Raw genomic sequence first — 21,173 nt, forward strand, 5'->3', positions numbered from 1 at the left:
GCAATCATGCACTTAGACGTTTCAAATTTATTGTGTAGGTAGAGAATGGTAAGAGAGTGATTGAGAGAAAAGAGAAATCGTTTGAGAGTTAATACTTTTTCTGAAATATATATTTCAATGTCGGAATCGAAAGTTACAAATCGATTTTTTTTTATTACGAATTAAATATGGCAATCATGCACTAAGACGTTTCAAATTTATTGCGTAGGTAGAGAATGCTTAGAGAGTGATTGAGAGAAAAGAGAAATCGTTTGAGAGTTAATACTTTTTCTGAAAAATATATTTCAATGTCGGAATTGAAAGTTACTAATCGATTTTCCTTTTTTTCCGAAATAATTATGGCAATCATGCACTTAGACGTTTAAAATTTATTGTGTAGGTAGAGAATGGTAAGAGAGTGATTGAGAGAAAAGAGAAATCGTTTGAGAGTTTATACTTTTTCTGAAAAATATATTTCAATGTCGGAATCGAAAGTAACAAATCGATTTTCCTTTTTTCCGAATTAAATATAGCAATCATGCACTTGGACGATTCAAATTTATGGTGTAGGTAGGGAATGGTAATAGAGTGATTGAGAGAAAAGAGAAATCGTTTGAGAGTTAATACTTTTTCTGAAATATATATTTCAATGTCGGAATCGAAAGTAACAAATCGATTTTCCTTTTTTCCGAATTAAATATAGCAATCATGCACGTGGACGATTCAAATTTATGGTGTAGGTAGGGAATGATAATAGAGTGATTGAGAGAAAAGAGAAATCGTTTGAGAGTTAATACTTTTTCTGAAATATATATTTCAATGTCGGAATCGAAAGTTACAAATCGATTTTTCTTTTATGACGAATTAAATATGGCAATCATGCACTAAGACGTTTCAAATTTATTGCGTAGGTAGAGAATGCTTAGAGAGTGATTGAGAGAAAAGAGAAATCGTTTGAGAGTTAATACTTTTTCTGAAATATATATTTCAATGTCGGAATCGAAAGTAACAAATCGAATTTCAAAAACTTACAAATCTCAAAAATTGAAATATCTATTTCAGAAAAAGTATTAACTCTCAAACGATTTCTCTTTTCTCTCAATCACTCTCTTACCATTCTCTACCTACACAATAAACTCGAAACGTCTTAGTGCATGATTGCCATATTTAATTCGTCATAAAAGAAAAATCGATTTGTAACTTTCGATTCCGACATTGAAATATATATTTCAGAAAAAGTATTAACTCTCAAACGATTTCTCTTTTCTCTCAATCACTCTATTATCATTCCCTACCTACACCATAAATTTGAATCGTCCAAGTGCATGATTGCTATATTTAATTCGGAAAAAAGGAAAATTGATTTGTTACTTTCGATTCCGACATTGAAATATATATTTCAGAAAAAGTATTAACTCTCAAACGATTTCTCTTTTCTCTCAATCACTCTCTTACCATTCTCTAACTACACAATAAACTTGAAACGTCTTAGTGCATGATTGCCATATTTAATTCGTCATAAAAGAAAAATCGATTTGTAACTTTCGATTCCGACATTGAAATATATATTTCAGAAAAAGTATTAACTCTCAAACAATTTATCTTTTCTCTCAATCACTCTCTTACCATTCTCTACCTACGCAATAAATTTGAAACGTCTTAGTGCATGATTGCCATATTTAATTCGGAAAAAAGGAAAATCGATTTGTTACTTTCGATTCCGACATTGAAATATATATTTCAGAAAAAGTATTAACTCTCAAACGATTTCTCTTTTCTCTCAATCACTCTCTTACCATTCTCTACCTACACAATAAATTTGAAACGTCCAAGTGCATGATTGCCATATTTAATTCGGAAAAAAAGGAAAATCGATTTGTAACTTTCGATGCCCAGAATTAAAATATTTATTACAGAAAAAGTAAAAACTCTCAAACGATATTTCTTTTCTCTTAATGTCTCTCAAACGACTCTCTAACGATTCGCATTGAAAAAAATAAAAAAAAGTTAAGTGAGGGGGCCAACTTCACACTAGAATTTGAAATTGTTTTTACGGAGAAAGTAGGAACTCTCAAACGATATTTCTTTTCTCTCAAACCCTCTCAAACGATTCTCAAACGATTTGCGTAAAAAAAAGTTAAAAAAATTAAAGTGAGGGGGCCAAATTCACGGAGGTAGAAAAAGGTGAGAGACATAAAAATATCAATATGATATGATCAAAGAGTATAATAATTAGTAAGTGTAGTCTAGTAACTTGACTAGTGATGACTTTTAGACGTTTGATTTTTTTTTTCGCCCATGGCATTTAGACGTTTGAGTTGACGTGACGTCTTGACCTTGATTAATTTGACTTTGATTAAGTCATATCATTTTGTTTATGTTTATGACTTTATGACAACTTGTTTTGTTTTTGACTTTCATATATTAGTGTATTTAGCTGGTTGTCTTAATACTAGGACCAAGTATGTAACTATTCTATTCTTTTTCTGAGGCTAAATACGGCGGGTATAAGTCGAACTAAATTATGATAGCTCACTAGCGCACCCCTGTCAATGTCCAAAATGTGTCACAACTCACAACAACATCCTTTTAAGTTTTCATAGTTTGGTTTGGCCGAAGGCCGTCATATCTGCCCTACTAGCTCAAAAAGGCAAGAACCTAGAGCCGTAAAAATTATTTAAAAAAAGGCACGAGTGTTTATGTTTCGAAGAATTTGAATTAATTTATTGTTGTAAATCATTTAACAATTAATAAAGTATCATAATAATATTTCTTTGTTTTAAAGTTTTATTTTGTTTATGTATTACTTGGTCAGAACATTTACTACAAAAAATCAGGTACATTGGATCAAATCTTACTTTGCAACATTCAATTTGTTTTGTGCTCGACATAATTTTGTCAAATGAAATATCTATAGTTACAGTTCATAACTAAATCAACTTTATAACTAATATAACTAATAACTGTAATATACGTTTCCAAACTGAACAGTAAAAAGTATATAAAGCTGACCAGAAAAACAACATGACTGACCACGACGAAGATGTCGTAGATTTGACGATATCGTTTACATTAGCAGATCATTGCAACTTAGCTAATGAAGTGATAGTAATAGATACAGATGACTCTTTTGAAGCCAGCAATGTACGTGCAAAAAAATCTAACAAACCTAAAAAATCGCTTAGAGCCCGTAAATCTTCAGCTAATACTACGGTAAGATGAATATAGTTTTCACATTAATAAGTTAAGATGCTCTCAGATTTACCGACTTATTAATTTTTTCAGACGTCGCCCAATGAAAAGTGTGTTGCAAACATGAAAAGAAAATCAAATCAAATTGGTAGTTGTCCTATTTGTTGGGAAGAACTGGGAAAAAACCCACTGGTTTCAACAAAATGTGGGCATGTTTTTTGTCTTAAATGTCTTGAAAGGTCTTTAAAAGTTGAAAAAAGGTGTCCGAACTGCAGGATTGTACTGAAAGGAGCCTCTGCATACCATCGCCTATATTTAAGTGTATGATAAAATAACTAATCTATTTTATATTAAACTTACCTCTAAATAAGAATATGTAAATAAGTAAATAATATTCAGTTATTTATGTTAAAAGATTGTAATCTGTATTAATCTATTGAACAGTACCACATAGTAAAATATTAAGTATTTCAAATTAAATGTTTGACATGGTTAAAATACCAGAAATTATATCCAATAATGTACCTTAAATTTTGAATGTCAAGCATAAATGAACCTCATCTAAATGTAATTGAATTTTTAATAAATAGTGCAAACTATTGGGTCTAGTTTATTTAACAATTGAAACCAAGTGAAGAGTTATTATGATCCACTTATTCGGTTTATTTCTATATAGATAGTAAACACAAAAGTTATGCACCAGATGTACAGTGAAAGCGGTGGTTCCTTTTTTGGTCTATGTTTTTACAACCTGGAATTACCAAGTGTAATGGATGCATTCATAGATTTTACAGGTATATCTACTTATGAAAAAGAAAGGTGGGGTAGGTACATTTCTTTTTACTTTATCCCCCCTTCAAAATTTGTACCCTTACTGCTGCCGATACTTCAATCAAAGATTTTTGGTGAATTCTCTATGGAGCTTACTCATACTAATGAAAATATAAACATTAATGTATTGTTTAAATAATTTACTATTTTATCTATTCAGCTTGTGTTGGGAGAGACATAGTTTAAGACAAGTCCTATGGGGATTTGAACCACCCAATGACTTGAATTTTGCAATCCGTACCATCCCTGTTCGATATTAGGTTACTGTTTAAATGTATAAGAAAAGATAAAAATAAAAACATTTATTTAATAACTAATATATCTCGATAGTAGGTATTTTATACAATTAAAAACAAAATAACATTTGTCATCTTTTATTCCTACTATACTATTATAAAATACAATAATTCTTTTTGCAGTTTAAGATATAAATTTATTTTAAAATAATTTGGACTTAACCTACTTTAACTTTCTTATTTAATAAATGTGCCTAGGTACAGTCTCCCTAAATATCAGAACATGTTTTTTTTTCAATTTTTTCCTGCATTATCTCTGTTTTATGTCCGAATTTTTTATTTTTTCCCCTACTAAGACCTACACTTTCAGAATGTTTGTGTACAAGGACCACTGAAGGTTCTCATATAGGTTTGTTTGCGATGAGTATTTAAGTATGATTTTTATTTGTATTCTTCATTAGAAAAGCCATTCCATGAACTCTAAAATGTTTTTCTAAATTATCTGCATTATCAAACTGTTCTCTACAAATTTTACATTGATGCTCTTTCAATGGCTCAGTCTCATCATTATCATCGGATCTACAATGTTTTGCAACAAGTGCATTTTCATTGTAGCATTGTTTTTTACTAATGTAATCCATAACATCTGATATATCATGTTCCAGTAAAAGATGAGTTGAAAATGATGGTTTTACTGCAAAACTTTGTCCACACTCCAAACACTGATATGCCATGTATGGATCTTTGTGCTCTCTCAAATGCATTTCTAATGATACCTTATCATTACTTTGGTGACCACATTTTTTGCAAGCTAAATAATTACTATTATTTTTCGAACATTTAGCAGATTTGTGTTTTTGAACCTTACCATTATTTTCTTCATTAACTTCAATTACCTTTTCATTTTTGCTTTCCAATTTTTTTCTATTTTCCTTTATAGAATCTTCATCAAGTTTTTCAAGAACAACTTTGATATCAACACATTTGTAACTTTTATGAAATCTTTTGTAATGGGTCTTTATGTTTTCCCATGTTTGGGACATCATTTTTTTGCATAAATGGCATTTGATAAGATTTATATTATCCTCCTTTTCTTGTAAAACTATCGAATTGATAGAACTTTTCTTCTTATTACAAACAGGAGTCCTAATAGACAATATACTCTTGTATGTGTTTCTATATATTTCTTGTAACTGATGGGATATATTTATTTCTTTTAAGTGGTTGCACATATGATGACTTATCAAATTAGAAGGCATCTTGAAAATTTTACCACAACACCAACATGGATACACAAAAGTGTTAGCATGAGAAGCTAAATGTTTCACAACTTGGCTATCAACCAGCAATTTGCCATTACATTCTGTGCATTCATACAAAATAACAGATGTGAGTCCGTAATTGTGAACCTTCAAATGTTGCTGCATCTCGTCTTCATTGTAAGCACACATAGCACATGCTGGACACTTGTACATTTTCTTCAAATGAAGGGATGTCATATGCTCATTATATTCATTTGGATGAAAAACATGGCAGTTCTTTGCTGAACAACTTATTCGGGCAGTTGCTCTCATCATTTTAAAACCTTCACAATCATGTGTATATGGATATTCTACACATTTGTTTTGTAGTGTAATGCCACATTCAGGACAGAAGAATGGCGGATGTTTTAAATGGAGACGTAAGTGAGCTTTTAATGCACAAGTTGTTGGTAAAGTAAACATACATATGGGACATGTATATAATATAGCATTTGAATAATGCATATAATGTGCCACTCTATCTTTGTATGCGATTCCAGTCTTTGTATCATCAGCTTTACATTCATAACATATATAATTTCTTAATATTGTTTTTTGTGGTTGATTTTGAATATTTTTTGGAACAAGTTCAGATGAAGGAAGTAAAGGTTCTACATTCAAATCACCTATATTAATTGTTGTTGTTTTAAAAGCATGGGATCTAATATGGCTTAACAAGTTACAGCGATTATAAAATATTTTTATGAGACCACAATGTCTACATTTATAAGTAATTTTTACAGACTTCCTATTAATATGGTAATGGTAGCTAGATTCCACAATGTACCTGAAAAATAGATATTTATATATTGCCAAAGTAGAGAGAAATATTTTCATATAAATATATTTTTAATAAAGTTAATGTTTGTCTTCTATAAGTTTTTAAACTACTAGACAGATTTTATGAAATCTTGGTTTGGTATTCTTAGGACTTCATTCTTGTAATATATAGTTTTATGACTCTTTAGGTGGGCAAGTTCTATATACAGGTGCAACATTGTAATTATCTTATTACATCACATTGTTTAAAAGTTAAATTGTTCTTTAAAATGTTAACAAAAAATTGGTTGTTTTTGTAATAAAAATCAAAATTTTATACCTGTCTTCACAATCAGTGCAACGGTACAATTTGTGCCCATAAAGTGGTACGGGAATTTTGTAGTTTGGTATGGCTTTTGTAAACAATAATGTTTTAATATGTGTCTTATTGTTGTATTCACCTGCCATTATTCTGTAATGAGAACCATACATTATGAAATAATAATATATATAACAATTTAATGGACAAATATGAAACATAATGATTGCTATGATGTTGACAGGTAAATTTATAAGGTATTATGACAAAGATAGGAAGTGCAATTTATCCCATAAATTCAAAAACAATATGTATACATAAATATTATAGTACAATATGAAGACTTGTCTTAATTGTCCTATTGAAATCTTGTTAGGTCATTACAGTAAATACGATATAATGAAATGATAAGAAAATTTAACTTTCTAATAATATCATGCAAACAATCTTATTTTCGTCTAAAACATATTACCTGGTTATCTTTTCACGCCTATATAAAATCTCATATTTTTCCGATGGTTACTATATGTCAGGCAAGAGCCCTAGGCGCCCTCTTGATGAAGTTTGGAGAAATATTTAATAAAATAGTATCGCCATAATAGAAAAAACAAAATGTTACCAGTAATAGAAATGATGATCGAGGAAAACATTAGTCTAAGAATATATTTGATCCTATTTTCATAAAGTTAACCTCAACCAACCGAAAGTGAATGGATTTATTTATAAAGATTAAAAATGGCATGGAAATCAATACAGTTATAAAATCGACAGGACGCAAAGTTTACACGAGATGGGACTTAATAAAGTTTTTTATTTAGGTAATAGTTATTTTGTGTTACCAGCTAGATGGTCTTTTTATTCAAAAAGCACAGAGTATATAAAATATAAATAAATGTCTATATAAAAATTATTGATCTTATATACGGAAAATTTTTTAGTATTATTTTTTAATAATCGGTCCGAGCATTGTTACGAGTTAACGGTACAAATTGAAATTGTTTTAAGGAAAATTTGCATCTGCATTAATGACAAAATTAGCTATTCCAGGGCACCATCATGTGATGACACAATGATCTACCCAATTTTAAAAATCAGCATTACAAAAAGAATAAAGTTCTCGTTATCAGGGTCACTGACCCCACTTTTATTCACTTGGATGACATCGATTTTCTGTGCTCGTTATCGTTATTATCCAACAAAACTTGACAAGACGAAGAAACCGGTGCGCCAGCGTTTCTTCGCTAGTATGTCATTGGATTGGCTTGGACCACTGACATACTGAGGTTACCTTAGTACATTTCCTTTCAGGCGCAACTGCGCACCAGAACCTTCTGGACCATTAAGTAAAGTCACAATTCAAACTCAGTAGAGCTGTTTAGACTGCATACTTACAAACCTACCGCCATAAAATTATCTTCCTGTTAGTTGGACACAAAAAAAAAAACATTGTACTACAACATCAGTATTATGTAAATGATGCAAAAACTTTTGCACAATTTAAAAGGTTGAAATGAAAGAATGCTCCTATAATCAATTAAAAAGTATATTTGTATTACAATTTATAAAAGCTTGTACTTTATTTATGGCACATTGCATATCACATTAATTCATTTTGATATACTTGTTATACATAATTATCCACTATGTTAAAATAGATAAAAGCTTATGTATTATATAAAATAAAAAAAAATCTACCTTATACTTTAGTTATAATAAAAGTCAATAACTTTGGTATGATTTAAAGTTCTTGATATATAAATTTAAAATTAAAGAAAATTAGTTCCATCCAATACAGACAGAGTATTGTTTCCTTACAATTACATTATTCTTGCATGGAAAGTATTGCATTATCTATTTCAGAATTGTAAAATTTATCTAAGATATGCTTTTCATATTTGTCACGTTTAAAATAGTATGTTATGTCTGATCTCTTACTGAAGTTGTTCTTATCCATCAGTGAGCTGTATATAATTTTATTTGATAACATGTCTTCATCGTTAGGTATCAATAACAAATAACTTTCTACTGCTTTAGCAGCATCTTCAATCCTTCCTAAATTATAATAAGAAATTTGTAAATAATTCAGAACATCAGCCAGAAAATCATTTCCAGAATAAAAATCTAAATGCTCAAGTTTTTTTTGACAATTTTGTTTACAAATGACAAGGGACATCATGTAATTTGAAACAGTTACTGAGTATTCGGGAGACCATTCCAATTCTGATTGATGTTGACATTCAGCTCGACACATGTTCTCCCATGACAAATAATCAGTTAAGGTTTCTTCCATATTGGCAGCTGTTTCAGCCCATTTTTTTAAATTGTATTCCTTGATTCCAAGACGGTACAGTATTTTATAAACTTCACTCTCAAAATCTACAACTTCACTGGCATCAACTTCAGGTTGATCAAGATAATATTCAAGGTTTTTTTTCATTTTCTCATCACTTGGGTTGGCAGACAGATATGTAAATGCTGCAGATGCTGCTTTGGGGAAAGCATTCATTTGGAAATAACATATATGAAGATACTCATAAGGTTTTTTGGAATTCATATCATTTATTACAGATTCAGATACCATGTTGTTTAAGTGGGCATCTTCAAATCCTTTGATTTGACAGTCTGTAATGCACAGTCTTGTATTCAAAAACTTTTCATAAACTTTTACATCTTCAATTTCCTCAATGTCTGATTTCCATTTTTTTGAGTCACACTTGAGTCTGCAATTTATTAATATGATCCTATGCAATTTATACAAGTGCAATGTTTCCTCAAATTTTGCTATGCATTCAGACCATCTTTCTCCAGCGTAAGCATCTAAGCCTTTTTTGTATGTTTTGTCAATTGATGCTAATTTTAAAGCACTACAATAAATAATGTTAACGAATGCAAGAAAAATGATGGCATATCGCACACGTGAAGCCCACATTGTTTTTAAGACACAAAACAAAACTAATTAAATAAAATACACTACGCGAATATAATCGTTTCAAGTGAGTTTATCGCACTTTTATAAATTGTAAATTGTTTTGACCCAATTACTAAAACAGAGTACAATAACCTCTACGTAGCTTATTTTACTCGTCTATTTTATCAATTTTAGCTTCAATGATGTACGTAGTCTAATTTGAAAATGGAGATTTTTAATAGCTATGTTGTTTCTTATTTAATTTCTTAATTTCTATTCTTACAAAACTTATTTGATTTCCCGCCATCAAGTACTTTGTGACTTTGACTTTGACTTTTGCTTTTGACTTGACTTGATTAACGTTAACGTTAAATGTGTCGTAATCATGCAAAGAGTATCTTCTTTACAAGATTGTCTTTGATTTGTTTCCATCAATGTCATCTTTTTATGGTGTGTTTGACTAAAACAATAGCCACTGCTTGGAAATTGAATTGAATTGACTAAAACAATATATACTTTTGGCAATTATTAATTATCGGTGTTAATATTACATATTTTGAAATTTACTCCTTTTCAGTTATATAAAAGAATTCATATTATAAAATAATGACTTATAACAATTCTGTGTTAGTAGGCAATTGGAATGAAGAGCGACTTAAAAATGAGGTAAAATCGAATCAAATGAGATAATTGGTGACCAAATTATGATCGTTATTCCACCAAAAAGTTGCTAATTATTTTCTGAGCCGAAAAATTTAGAGATTGGTGGTTGTGGTTGTCTTAGGGCCGCCAAAGACTGCATCAAACAGTCAACACCGATAGGCTTAGTGCTATCTTTGAATTCTGCGTTTGTTTGCAACTGTTGGAAGTACCCTATGTTTGGCGGTCTTTTTTGTAATATTAATGTTATTACAATTACTATTTCAGTATGAATTTAAATTATTTCTTAGAAAACGTGATAGACACGAACTACTGCTGCAAAGATCAAGGACATTATTCAGTAATTTGCTTAAAGAGGTAAATATTATAATTTAGATATGTATTATAATATAGATATAATATGTTATTGATGATCGGATTTCTGTCTAAAAAACACCTCATTTCTTCTTTATTCAATGTTTAGAATAAAGATTATTAATACACGCATGTTGGCGTTACGCTGAGGTAGTTAGTTATGCAAGATTTTACTTGCTTTAAGCATTTTTTGGGCAACATTTTGAAAATATTGCAGAGACCTCTTGCAATTAGTGGAACCTACGTGCTTTACGGGTTTAATGTGCAAGTGGTGGCAACAGATATGCCAGGTAATAAAATATTACAGTAATTGACTGGTGAGCAATACTTTCCAAACATACACATAAACCACTTACATCTTTTAGATTAGAGATTTCCTGCTTTCATAAGAAAGATTACCGGGTAATTATTTTAGTGAAGGTTTTTCGTTTATTATTTGATGTCTACCTGTATATCTCGATAATAAGCAATAAAAGCACCTGTTAACAAAGGCTTATGTTATTTTTAATGATCAAATGAAATAGATTTTCTTACATTGTTAAATACAGTGAAAGGACAAGCTAAAGGTTCAAAGCCACGGTACGGTTTAGCGTTGTCAAGTTTGGTGAGAGAGCGACAAGTTGACTACATGCAGAACATTTGTGATGGATGCCTCATGACTTTGTCACCGATAACTACGCCTTGTTGCCGCAATACTTTCGTTATACTAAGGTTCAATATATATTTTTTTGGTAATTTATTTAATTTATAATATATATTTGATAATGATGATGTAACATCTTAAAATAATCGAATCCGTAGAGACACCGTGAAATTATGACTTAATGACGAAAACATGGTTTTCGTTGTGTTGCGACTCAGCTGTTTACATATGTTGGTTGATACTCTTCTTTCAGTACCAACGGTGAAGCTTCACGAGGCGAAAAGATAAATTATGGTGACGAGTTTTTGTTGAAGGCTGAGAACTATGGGGAACCTGAGGTGCGATTACAACATTGTATAGTCCGTTTTTTATGTCTATTATACTCTTGTTTCTTTTATTTACAGCTTATTAATGGTTGTGGCATATTTTTCTGGTAAGCGACAAGGTAGTATGAGATTCAAATTTTATAGCGGCCCGTGATTAGATGCGAGGTCATGAACATATACCCAGGTGGGTGGTAGGTGGGCCTACTTTTTGAGTTTTGACATATGACTGCCCCCATTTCCATACGTGCGTCTGGTGCGAAATACGAGCTGCCATAAAGTTAAGCACTGTTTACCTTTAATTAATCTACTTTTGAAAATGCATACATATTCGCATAATGGATAAATAAATTTATTGATTATCCATTTTTGTCTTAGGCTGCACCACTTTACGTGCGCTTCATCCCAGAAGGTGCCCCGGCGCCCGCTGACAGAATGCCCCTTCAGCTAAGCAACAATCTCGACTCTTGTTGTCGTTGGACCACAGTGCCATTATTACCCTGTGACAGGCTTGAAGGATTAGGGAGTCCAATTAAGGTAGGATAATCTAAGTCTTATAGGATTCATAACTATAATGTTTAAAAGACCATAGCGCAAGAGTCCCATACTTGTCGAATAAAAGGCAACATTACCGTTTGCTGAAATTGTCATTAGCCATCAAGCCATCATGCGAATTAATTCTGTAAAATATTGTTTTTAGCTGTATCCTATAGTTAGTTGCATTATATGAAGAAACATAAAATTACTTTGAACCGGTTGGTTTTACAGACTAGTACGAAATTGCTTATCAAGAACTGTGTCGCAGATAAGAACTTGTGTGTAATGAATCAATCGTGGATGCAAACGTTTTTTGGACCGGTAATTTATTTGAATTTTTAAGTAAAAATAGTCTTACTTACTTTTTACGTATTAAACTACCTAAAAAAGTACTCGCGTAGCACTATTAAATACTGATAACAAAATGCGTTAGTATATCAGTTCGTCTAATGTAAAGTTGAATATTATTCCTCTCCCCCATGTAACGGAATGTTCTCAAACGTGACGCTTTGCTATCAAAGGGCCTAGCACGAATATTAGTCATAACATTTACGTAAAGTCACGACAAAATTTGTATGAAAACTTGAGCAGCGGCGCCACTACAACATATCTCATATAAATTTTGACATGTTTTGTCGATGAAGTTACGAAGTTGCGTGTCGCAAATATTCGTGCTAGGCTCTCGGGATGTAATATGTTATTTCTAGATTTTGGATGCTAAACCGAACAGTAAGTATGTCATGTTTTGTAAATTATATTTGTGTCCAGGAATGTGGCGTGACATGTAGGAACTATGTGGACATACACAAGCGATGCACCGCCGAGAACATTTTCTCTCTGGTCAGTGACGTTGAGACGAAGACAAAAGAATAGTTTCCAGTTGCCGCATATTTTATAACTTGGAAAATTAGTAATTTATTTATTTAAAAAACAGATTATTTATTTTATTATATGATTTATTGCGTTTATGCGAAAAGAAGGAAAATATATGTGAATATACTCTTATTATTGTGACCCCCTAGAGCCTAGCAAGCCTAGCCTAACAAGAATAATACCCCGGTGTGTCCATAAGTCAGTTGGGCTTGTTCATTTTTAAAAGTTAATTACAAAAGTAAATCTTTGTGAGCCAAATAGGATTCAATCTCAGGATAACGAATGCGAGTTTGTAGCTGCGAAGAATTTATTAAATGATTGACACAGAGCACATTGTTTAAATTACAAAATTTCTACAATTTTATTGAGATGAAATAAAGGTTTATGTAGTTAAAGTAGTAGCGACTGACGCAAACTCATTAGTACGCCAGTTAATTGCGGAAGAGGTACCGAATTCGATGCCTTTTAACGTTACAAAGCTGACGTTCATGAATCTGCATTTCAAATATATTGCACGCAAATACAATATTCAGTACGAAAATACCTCGTTAATATGAGCAATTTATATCTAAAAGAAAATTTGATTAATTTGCTATTAATTTCTTTGTTGCTTAGTGATAAATAGCCTTCCATAAACGGCTTACAAAATTTTTACAATAAATCATTTCTCTGTTTAAAATAAAAGATTTTTATCGTTGTGAGGAAATAAGTACTTTCCCTTTATTTTTAATTCTTCTTCTCTGTTAGGTTTTTATGCAAACGTGTCCTCACAGTAAAAAATTACCATTATCGTCACTTGTCATTAGATGGTATTACTCGTTGCAAAATGTAATGTTCTGATAGTTTATGTAGCTTTCTCACGAAACTTTCACTACTAGTATAGTTGCAATAATAATAAGGCAATCTCAAACATTAACACAATTTCGATTTTAACATCTAAATGTACAAGTGGATCGGACTGTATTGTTTGTAAAATTCAAATAAAATTTAACGAAAATCTAAATCTAATCTAAAACTCCTGTCTTTGTTTATCATGACAATATAAGTATTATGACGTGGGCGAAGGGTCTTAATTAATCGCTATCAGACCATTAGCATGACTGTTAATTGCGGAAGCAGAGTGAATCCTCGCTACAATGAGATAATAACACTGCCATTTTTTAATTTTTACTCTTCATAATTATCATTATTTATATTGGAGGAGTTGTTGATTTATCAAGTAAATTTTAATTGAATCTATTCTATCGAAAATTAAAAGAAAAATAGAAAGGATTAAAATTGTACCAATTTCAAACTTTTAGATGGCTTTGAGTGGATCTTTGTAATTCTTTGTCGATATGATTAAAGTTATTGTAAGTAGCTTTGAAACAGGCTGGGAATAGTGGAAAAGAAAAGCAGACGATTTACTGTTGAATTCTATTTAAAACCTACGTTAGTATCATCTTCGGTACATTAACATTTTTAACAACGGATCTTCAGTTCCTCTAGTGTTGCGCATGTCCCTAGGCTTTGTTGACCTCCTCGGTTTTCCCGCCGCTTGCCTCTTCTCTTATAAGAAAAAAAATCTTACTTCATTTGTTTCCTTAATCATAAAAGTTTTTAAATAGCAATAACGTGAAGTGGCAATTAAAAGTTTTTGTATACCCGAGTAGTTACATAATGCTTTGTATGAAAGTAAAATAGTTTAAATTCGGTGTAAGTAGCAATGAAGTTGCGGTTAATTAAGTACTCGCGTTCAGAATTCAGCGGACTGCACCATTACCTCAACAAAGTGCCACTCCGTTTGACTTTCTTACTTTGTCAAACTTTCTAGAGAAATTGCATTCAACGTTGTTACTTTCCACGTTAAATAATTAATCACTTTTAATTATAATGTTTTATTTAAAGATATTTTTATAGCAATCATTTTATTCTTAGTTGTACTATAGTTTAAAAGACAAACTGTAACAACATTTTGGTTTTAAAAAACTAGACAGCCGATGCACTTATTTTTTGTACAGTTGTAAATTTAACTAGATTTGTTTAAGATTTTTTTATGAAACGTAAAAAATAATGTTAGCGTGAAAAATAGTTCGCATTTTTCTATATTACTTTTGAACCTCGAAGCGAAAAAGATTTAGAATATATGCGGGTAAATAGCTTTGAATAATTTTCTCATTCTGTTTAGGACCAGAATTGAAATGAGAAATATTTTGGTTAGCTAATCCCAAATAGGGTGATTTTTGAAATTGGGTATTTATTAAAAGTTTTCTTATCTAAATAGTCCTACTCTCTTCTATCGTGTTTTTTAGGTATTTTTCCATTTCTTTTTTCTATCACTAGATAGTAGTTAAATTATTGTTCATTTAATGTTTAACCATTCATATGCGACCTTTTATTAAATATTAAATTTATAAGTATTAGAAAAGAATATATAAATTAATAAAACATCAAAGCAAAACATTTCCAAAGCTTAAGCAAGATGTCAAGTTTTCGTTCCGAAACTAATTACAAGTCGTTGACTTAACGTCTTCACTTCGCTTTGTTTTATTTAAGCTAGAAACGTTGGAGAACTGAGGGTACATTTTAATGTATTGAATTCATAATTTTTACATATATTATGTACTAGTAAAACATAATTTATTTTTAATCAATAACGCGCGGTCCAATGCTTACTAATATTATAAATGCGAAAGTAACTCGTGTCTGTCTGTTTCACTTTCGAGAAAAAACTACTGAACCGATTCAAACGAAATTTGGTAAACAGATTGTTTAGAGCCTGAGATAGAACATAGGCTACTTTTTAACGCGAAAAAAAGGGTTCTAAAGGTAAATTTTTATGAATGTAATTTTTATGGAACTATGGTAATTTTTACAGTTAGAACCTTGAAATTTATTTTTGGCTGTTAATTTGATTATTTATATCATATGACATTCAAAGTTTGTAAACGTTTAACACTCAAGGGTGCAAAATAACAATGGGGAATAAGGGATAAAAATTTGTACTGGAATATGCAGGTTTAATATATTTTGTTGTAATATTTGGCTATTGCCGTAGCTTCTCGCGTAGCATGCGCTACGCATAAGCCTACGGGTATCTTCATTATTTAAATCATCGGATTATGTTGTATAACTTGTTAAAAATAATATGAAATGTAAGATGGTACAAATAAATAGCAAAAAACGCCTTTATGTTCGTGGAAATAACCTGTAATACCGCTGTAGCGGAAATACATTGATCCGGTCTCACTAATTGGGGACATCAAAACCCAAGCCTAGTTTCGCTATATTATTACTGTCTGTTTTACAATGATATTGATTAGAAGTGTAATTTATTTATTACTTAAAAGTCTGGTATTATCCGATTTACGATTGATAAGTTTTTGTCTATTTTATAGTTGTAACGAAATCACAACCAATCGCAAAAGTATTTAAAATTTGTTGAAATTTTATTTTATATATTAGTCGTAGAATATAAAATTGCAAATATTGCAAATGTTGCGTCGTAGTCTGGATACTCAATATTATTAAATATGAAGAAAGTGCTTTGATAAAAATCTAACCTGCAGAGCGTCTGGACACTAAATTTACTCAAATATTTCAATATCCTTTGAGAATTCCTTTCCAAACTTACGTTCAGAAATAGTTTCTTAAACCACCCTATCAATTATATTAAGTGAAATTTTAGATAGATAGCGACTAGTCTTACAGAGAGGAGAGCATATATCGGACATATCAAGACAAATTTTCCTTTTTAGGCAGAATATTAAAAAATATGATATTATGAATATTAAAATATATATGTATATATTTATATATATCCACTAGCTGTCGCCCGCGACTCCGTCCGCGCGCAGTTAAAAAAAAACTTAATAGGGGTATGAAAAATAGATGATGGCCGATTCTCAAACCTAATCAATATGCTCACAAAATTTCATGAGAATCGGTCAAGCCGTTTCGGAGGAGTTTCACCACAAACACCGAGACACGAGAATTTTATAAAAATAGATATAATGTCAGTGTTTCTTTTTCTATAATGTTAGTTTCCACTTTCAAAACATTCTCAGGTTTATTTTAAAGAATTTTATTCAAATGAAAATGTGTGATCACAAGTGTTCAATAGTATAAGATGAAGGGAATCCATTGTAACATTGTGTACGGAATATATCAACTAAATGGGGATCTACTTAGGAATCAAGCTGCGGAAATGGGCTATATATTAATGTAATGAAGCCGTTCTGAGTGCGTACGCCAAATGCTTGATCGCGTTCAGCCGCAATTGATCTTCTGACAACATCGATTACTCAGGTTTACATTTCAAACAAAGCACGTCAAGTACCGTAAGTAAATGTATATGTTTGCTGTGTTTATATGTACAAACAAAGGAATTTATGCTTGCAAATTACCTGTAAATCGGTTGAATATAAAATTTGAAAAGGTTGTTATTTAACAAATACCTTTTTGAAACAAAATTCAAAAAAGTTATGGTTGTATTATTTAAAGGGATTAAAAGCAAACACAAACTTTCATAACAAAAGCAAAACAATGTTGACCTAAAGTAGAAACAATAGCACAGTACAAGTTAAATTTCCCACAAAACAATAATCTTTTAGCAAAAACTCCGAGGATATTTTCAACGAAACTTTGTGTGTCGAGTTTTTAATTTGTTTTTCTTTTTTAACAAGAACGCAACTTAAAAACCCAATTTCACACAAATATATTCTCTTTATTAAATTAATTTTATGCACGTAATATAGGGAATAAGGGGATTTGATATTTTTTTCCTAATAAACTACATTGAACCTTAAATAGTTTATAACGATGATGCTTCTAAAGTCGTCATTATTTTTATAAATACGAGTATGAGGCAAAGTTGTAATATTATTTTTAATGTAAATTGTCCGTTTGATCGTCACGTGGGTTCAATTATAAATGCGGAACACGCGCCGCACCGACGACGGCGACTCCTTCTTGTTTGCAAAAGTGGCAAATCCGAGAAGTAGATCTATTCCCCTAAAGCTAAAAACTTTTCTTAAAAAGGGAAAATTCTTACCTAAATTTTTGAAAGCATTGAAAATTTGAATACACGATGTCTCTCACTGCTAAAAGCCATTTTGTACACACTCGTTAGTATTATATAGCAGTTATTCGGGTAACATGTATGATAAAAGCTTTAAGATAGTTGAATTTCTAAATTTTACCTATGGAGGTAAAATAATCCTTAAATTGAAATAAAATTAAAAATATATGTCAACAGTACCTTCATAAAGGACTCCCACTTCATAAATAAATACTAGATAATGAGTTAGTGATGTTCCAAATCTTATTTAATCTTTTGGTTGTTGAAATTAATTAGAGAGAGTGATGTTCCAAATCTTATTTAATCTTTTGGTTGTTGAAATTAATTAGAGAGAGAGAGAGAGATAAAGAAAAAAGGAGTGAGAGATTTCCGAAGTTTGAATGATTGACGCGCGGCCATTAGGTCGGCAGTTAATTGCGGAAGAGGCGTCGAATCAGCGCTTCAATGACTTTTTAACTGCACAAAGCTGCTGCGCCATTCTCTGAATCTGCATTTCAAAAGTGGTAATGTATTGCACTATTGCCTCCAATCGACCAATGAATTTTAAATAAGCTACGAAAATGCTGTTTTTATTTACGAAAGAGAGCGTTTTTTATCTCTTACAGTTTACGGAAGAAATAAATATATTACAAATAATATATAACGTTTATATAATTATATTATATCATATAATTAATAAATATATGACAAGCAGTTACATTTAAGATTATATCTTAACTATCTGTTGCCCGCGACTCCGTGCGGAATTAAAAACAAAACTAAACTAACTACATCTGTAACAAATTTCTTCAATAACTGTTTAGCTGTTCCGGAGGTACCTTCAAACGAACACCCCAATGTACAACCCAATGGATGGATTCCATCTAAATATTCGCATTTGTAATATTAAAAACAGAGCGATAAGTTTATGTTTGTAGAATTAAAAATTATTATTTAATATAGTTTTTGATTTTGCTACTCGCCTCTAGATGTCTCTACTATGAGCAAAATTAAAATTGTTTATTCTTGTAAGCGTTTGAAAAAAACTAATGTAGGCTTTGAGAAATACGGTAGCCATACCAATTTAAAGTTCTTCGCTAATTTTGCTGTCTTAATTGGATTAGATTGGCTTTTATATAAATGATTGCTTTATAATTTAATAATCATGTAACTAATTTAACTAAGACAAATTCAATAATACAATAAATTAGATAGTGAAATGACTTAGCAAAATATAACTGGCGAAAGCGAAATGTCAGAGTAGCGCGGCGAAACTTATTACGAGTCGTTTACTTGCCGTCTTCAGTTGCAGCATTGTTCTGTTTAACTTTACAGACGCCAGAAAGCTGGACAGACGTTCTGAATAAATTTATTTTACATTCATTTGTTACATAAAAATAACAAATAGTCAATTAACGGCAACTTAGATATTCTATACATCTGTAAAATAATTTTTTTTTAAAGTCGCGTTCTAAAAGTTAAGTAAAATAAACTTTTTTTTGACTGATCTTCATGAAATTCGGTACACCCATTATCTGATGCAATGCAAACTCTTACTATATTTTTTAATTATTCGTAGTCATTTTTGTCGATATCTGCTGTAATATTGCTGCGACGAAAATCCGACATTGATCCGTGCACACTAATTGCGAAAGGGAACGTCAAAGCCGCTTTCCACTATACATCCACTGTCAGGTGCGAATCGGTGGATTATAAATGTAAGCCAAATATACGAGTTCAATACGAACGCTCCAACTTTAATTCCATCCACGTTTGATAAGGATAAGAATCACATCAAGTATAACACACAATCGAAATCTCCTTATGTATTTTGAAAGATTTCCAATCTATATATTAAATGACTTTATATAGTCAAAATAAAACGGCTTAACGTAATTGCTGTATTACTTGTACTTTCTTGTATATAAATTGTACATAAATGTGTTTGTCCCCTGTTCTATGAATAATGTTTATACAAACTTATATATGCATGGAATCTTAAAACAGTATAGCAGTTTTCGTAAAAGACTTTGACGTATTAAAAAAAAATAAGCAAAATAACAGGGAAAAACATATGTAATATTTAAAGCAGGTAACTATTTATTGACTTAGAAAATATATATTATGTTCCTTTAAACAGCTGTCAAGATTACACAGAATAGCCTAGTCGAGGAATGCAAAACTTTATACAATGTTTCAAACAAATAAACAGCACAAACGTCACGAGTATCGAGGACTTTATTTATTTAGTTAGTTAAATAGCTTAACTATTATTCGAAGACATAATGGAGAAGTACGTCTTGACTTGACTTGTCTACTAAGACTTGTCTTAATGACCATTAAGATGTAATTAGGAAGTGAAAGAGCAAAAGACAAATCCAATTAATTCGAAAGGAATCTTGTGACAGTCATTTATCTTGGAGATTGACAAGCGAAGACAACATTCTGCCCGTGGCTCGTTTTACGTTTGTCTTATATAAAAACATTATTCACCTTTGTGCTATTAATTCGTTAGACGTTTCCGAAACCGCATGAGTAAATTTTAATAACAATGTTGCTTGTTACTTCCTAAAATTAACTCAAAAGCTGAGGTTGTTCCAAGTTTTCCAACGCTTATTATTTTATTTATATGAAATAATATAACAATGAAAAAATTTGTTTATTAAAATATTCCATCTAAGCTCATTTTCGATGTAAAATGTTAAACGATGAAGCAATGATGTACCGCATTGGGGTTGAATTATTCATATCTTTTAAAGACAAGATAAAATCGATCGTGAAAGTGGTCTGCGGGTTAAATAAGATCTATACAGAGCAATACTTTTCAATCGCATGAATCCGAAGATGATATTTAAGTATACCGTTCTTTAAAAAAAAGAGTATACAATACCTTACACGCTTTACTTCCCATAGCACCTAAACGGATTTAAGTCCTGTATATTTTGTTACACCGATGTGAAGCTGATTTGTATATAAATGACTCTTTTATGAGATAGGTTTAACTAAATAGTAAAATATTTGTTCATATCTAATTTCCATTTGACGACGAACATTTATCGTTTAATGTTGTTTCATTTAAATAAGTGATATTAAATGAAATCAGAACAAATTTATGATATTTCTGGCATTAATCAACAAACAAAACAAAACAGTAACGTATAATGACTTACGTGATTTAGTACAAATTATTGGGTAATTTACAATTTTTAAGTTAAGTTTG

General features: G+C 30.8%; 4 protein-coding genes across 4 annotated transcripts; 2 read left to right on the plus strand and 2 right to left on the minus strand.

The window, feature by feature from the left end:
- Positions 1–2,973: 2,973 nt before the first annotated feature.
- On the plus strand, positions 2,974–3,641 carry LOC106718744 (uncharacterized RING finger protein C548.05c; the record flags this gene model as incomplete). Its single annotated transcript, XM_014512908.2, has 2 exons — positions 2,974–3,192; positions 3,265–3,641. Coding segments are annotated over 2 exons (453 nt in total), but the record flags the coding sequence as incomplete, so codon positions are not given.
- Positions 3,642–4,549: 908 nt separating this feature from the next.
- On the minus strand, positions 4,550–7,209 carry LOC106718712 (zinc finger protein 687b-like). The gene is made up of 3 exons (XM_014512872.2): positions 7,090–7,209; positions 6,639–6,770; positions 4,550–6,326 (listed from the first exon to the last, which is right to left on the minus strand). The coding sequence occupies exons 2-3, from the start codon at positions 6,764–6,766 to the stop codon at positions 4,667–4,669; spliced, it is 1,788 nt and encodes a 595-aa protein (XP_014368358.2). The 5' UTR covers positions 6,767–6,770; positions 7,090–7,209; the 3' UTR covers positions 4,550–4,666.
- A 1,146-nt stretch (positions 7,210–8,355) lies between these two features.
- Positions 8,356–9,850, minus strand: LOC106718726 (cartilage-associated protein-like). Its single transcript, XM_014512888.2, has one exon. The coding sequence runs from the start codon at positions 9,544–9,546 to the stop codon at positions 8,440–8,442; it is 1,107 nt and encodes a 368-aa protein (XP_014368374.2). The 5' UTR covers positions 9,547–9,850; the 3' UTR covers positions 8,356–8,439.
- Positions 9,851–10,131: 281 nt separating this feature from the next.
- LOC106718762 (cilia- and flagella-associated protein 161-like) lies at positions 10,132–12,915 on the plus strand. The gene is made up of 8 exons (XM_045681322.1): positions 10,132–10,191; positions 10,453–10,542; positions 10,757–10,829; positions 11,088–11,250; positions 11,436–11,520; positions 11,884–12,042; positions 12,274–12,363; positions 12,811–12,915. The coding sequence occupies exons 1-8, from the start codon at positions 10,132–10,134 to the stop codon at positions 12,913–12,915; spliced, it is 825 nt and encodes a 274-aa protein (XP_045537278.1).
- Positions 12,916–21,173: the final 8,258 nt, after the last annotated feature.

This window comes from Papilio machaon, chromosome 2 (genome assembly GCF_912999745.1).
Source record: "Papilio machaon chromosome 2, ilPapMach1.1, whole genome shotgun sequence".
Lineage (NCBI taxonomy): Eukaryota > Metazoa > Arthropoda > Insecta > Lepidoptera > Papilionidae > Papilio > Papilio machaon.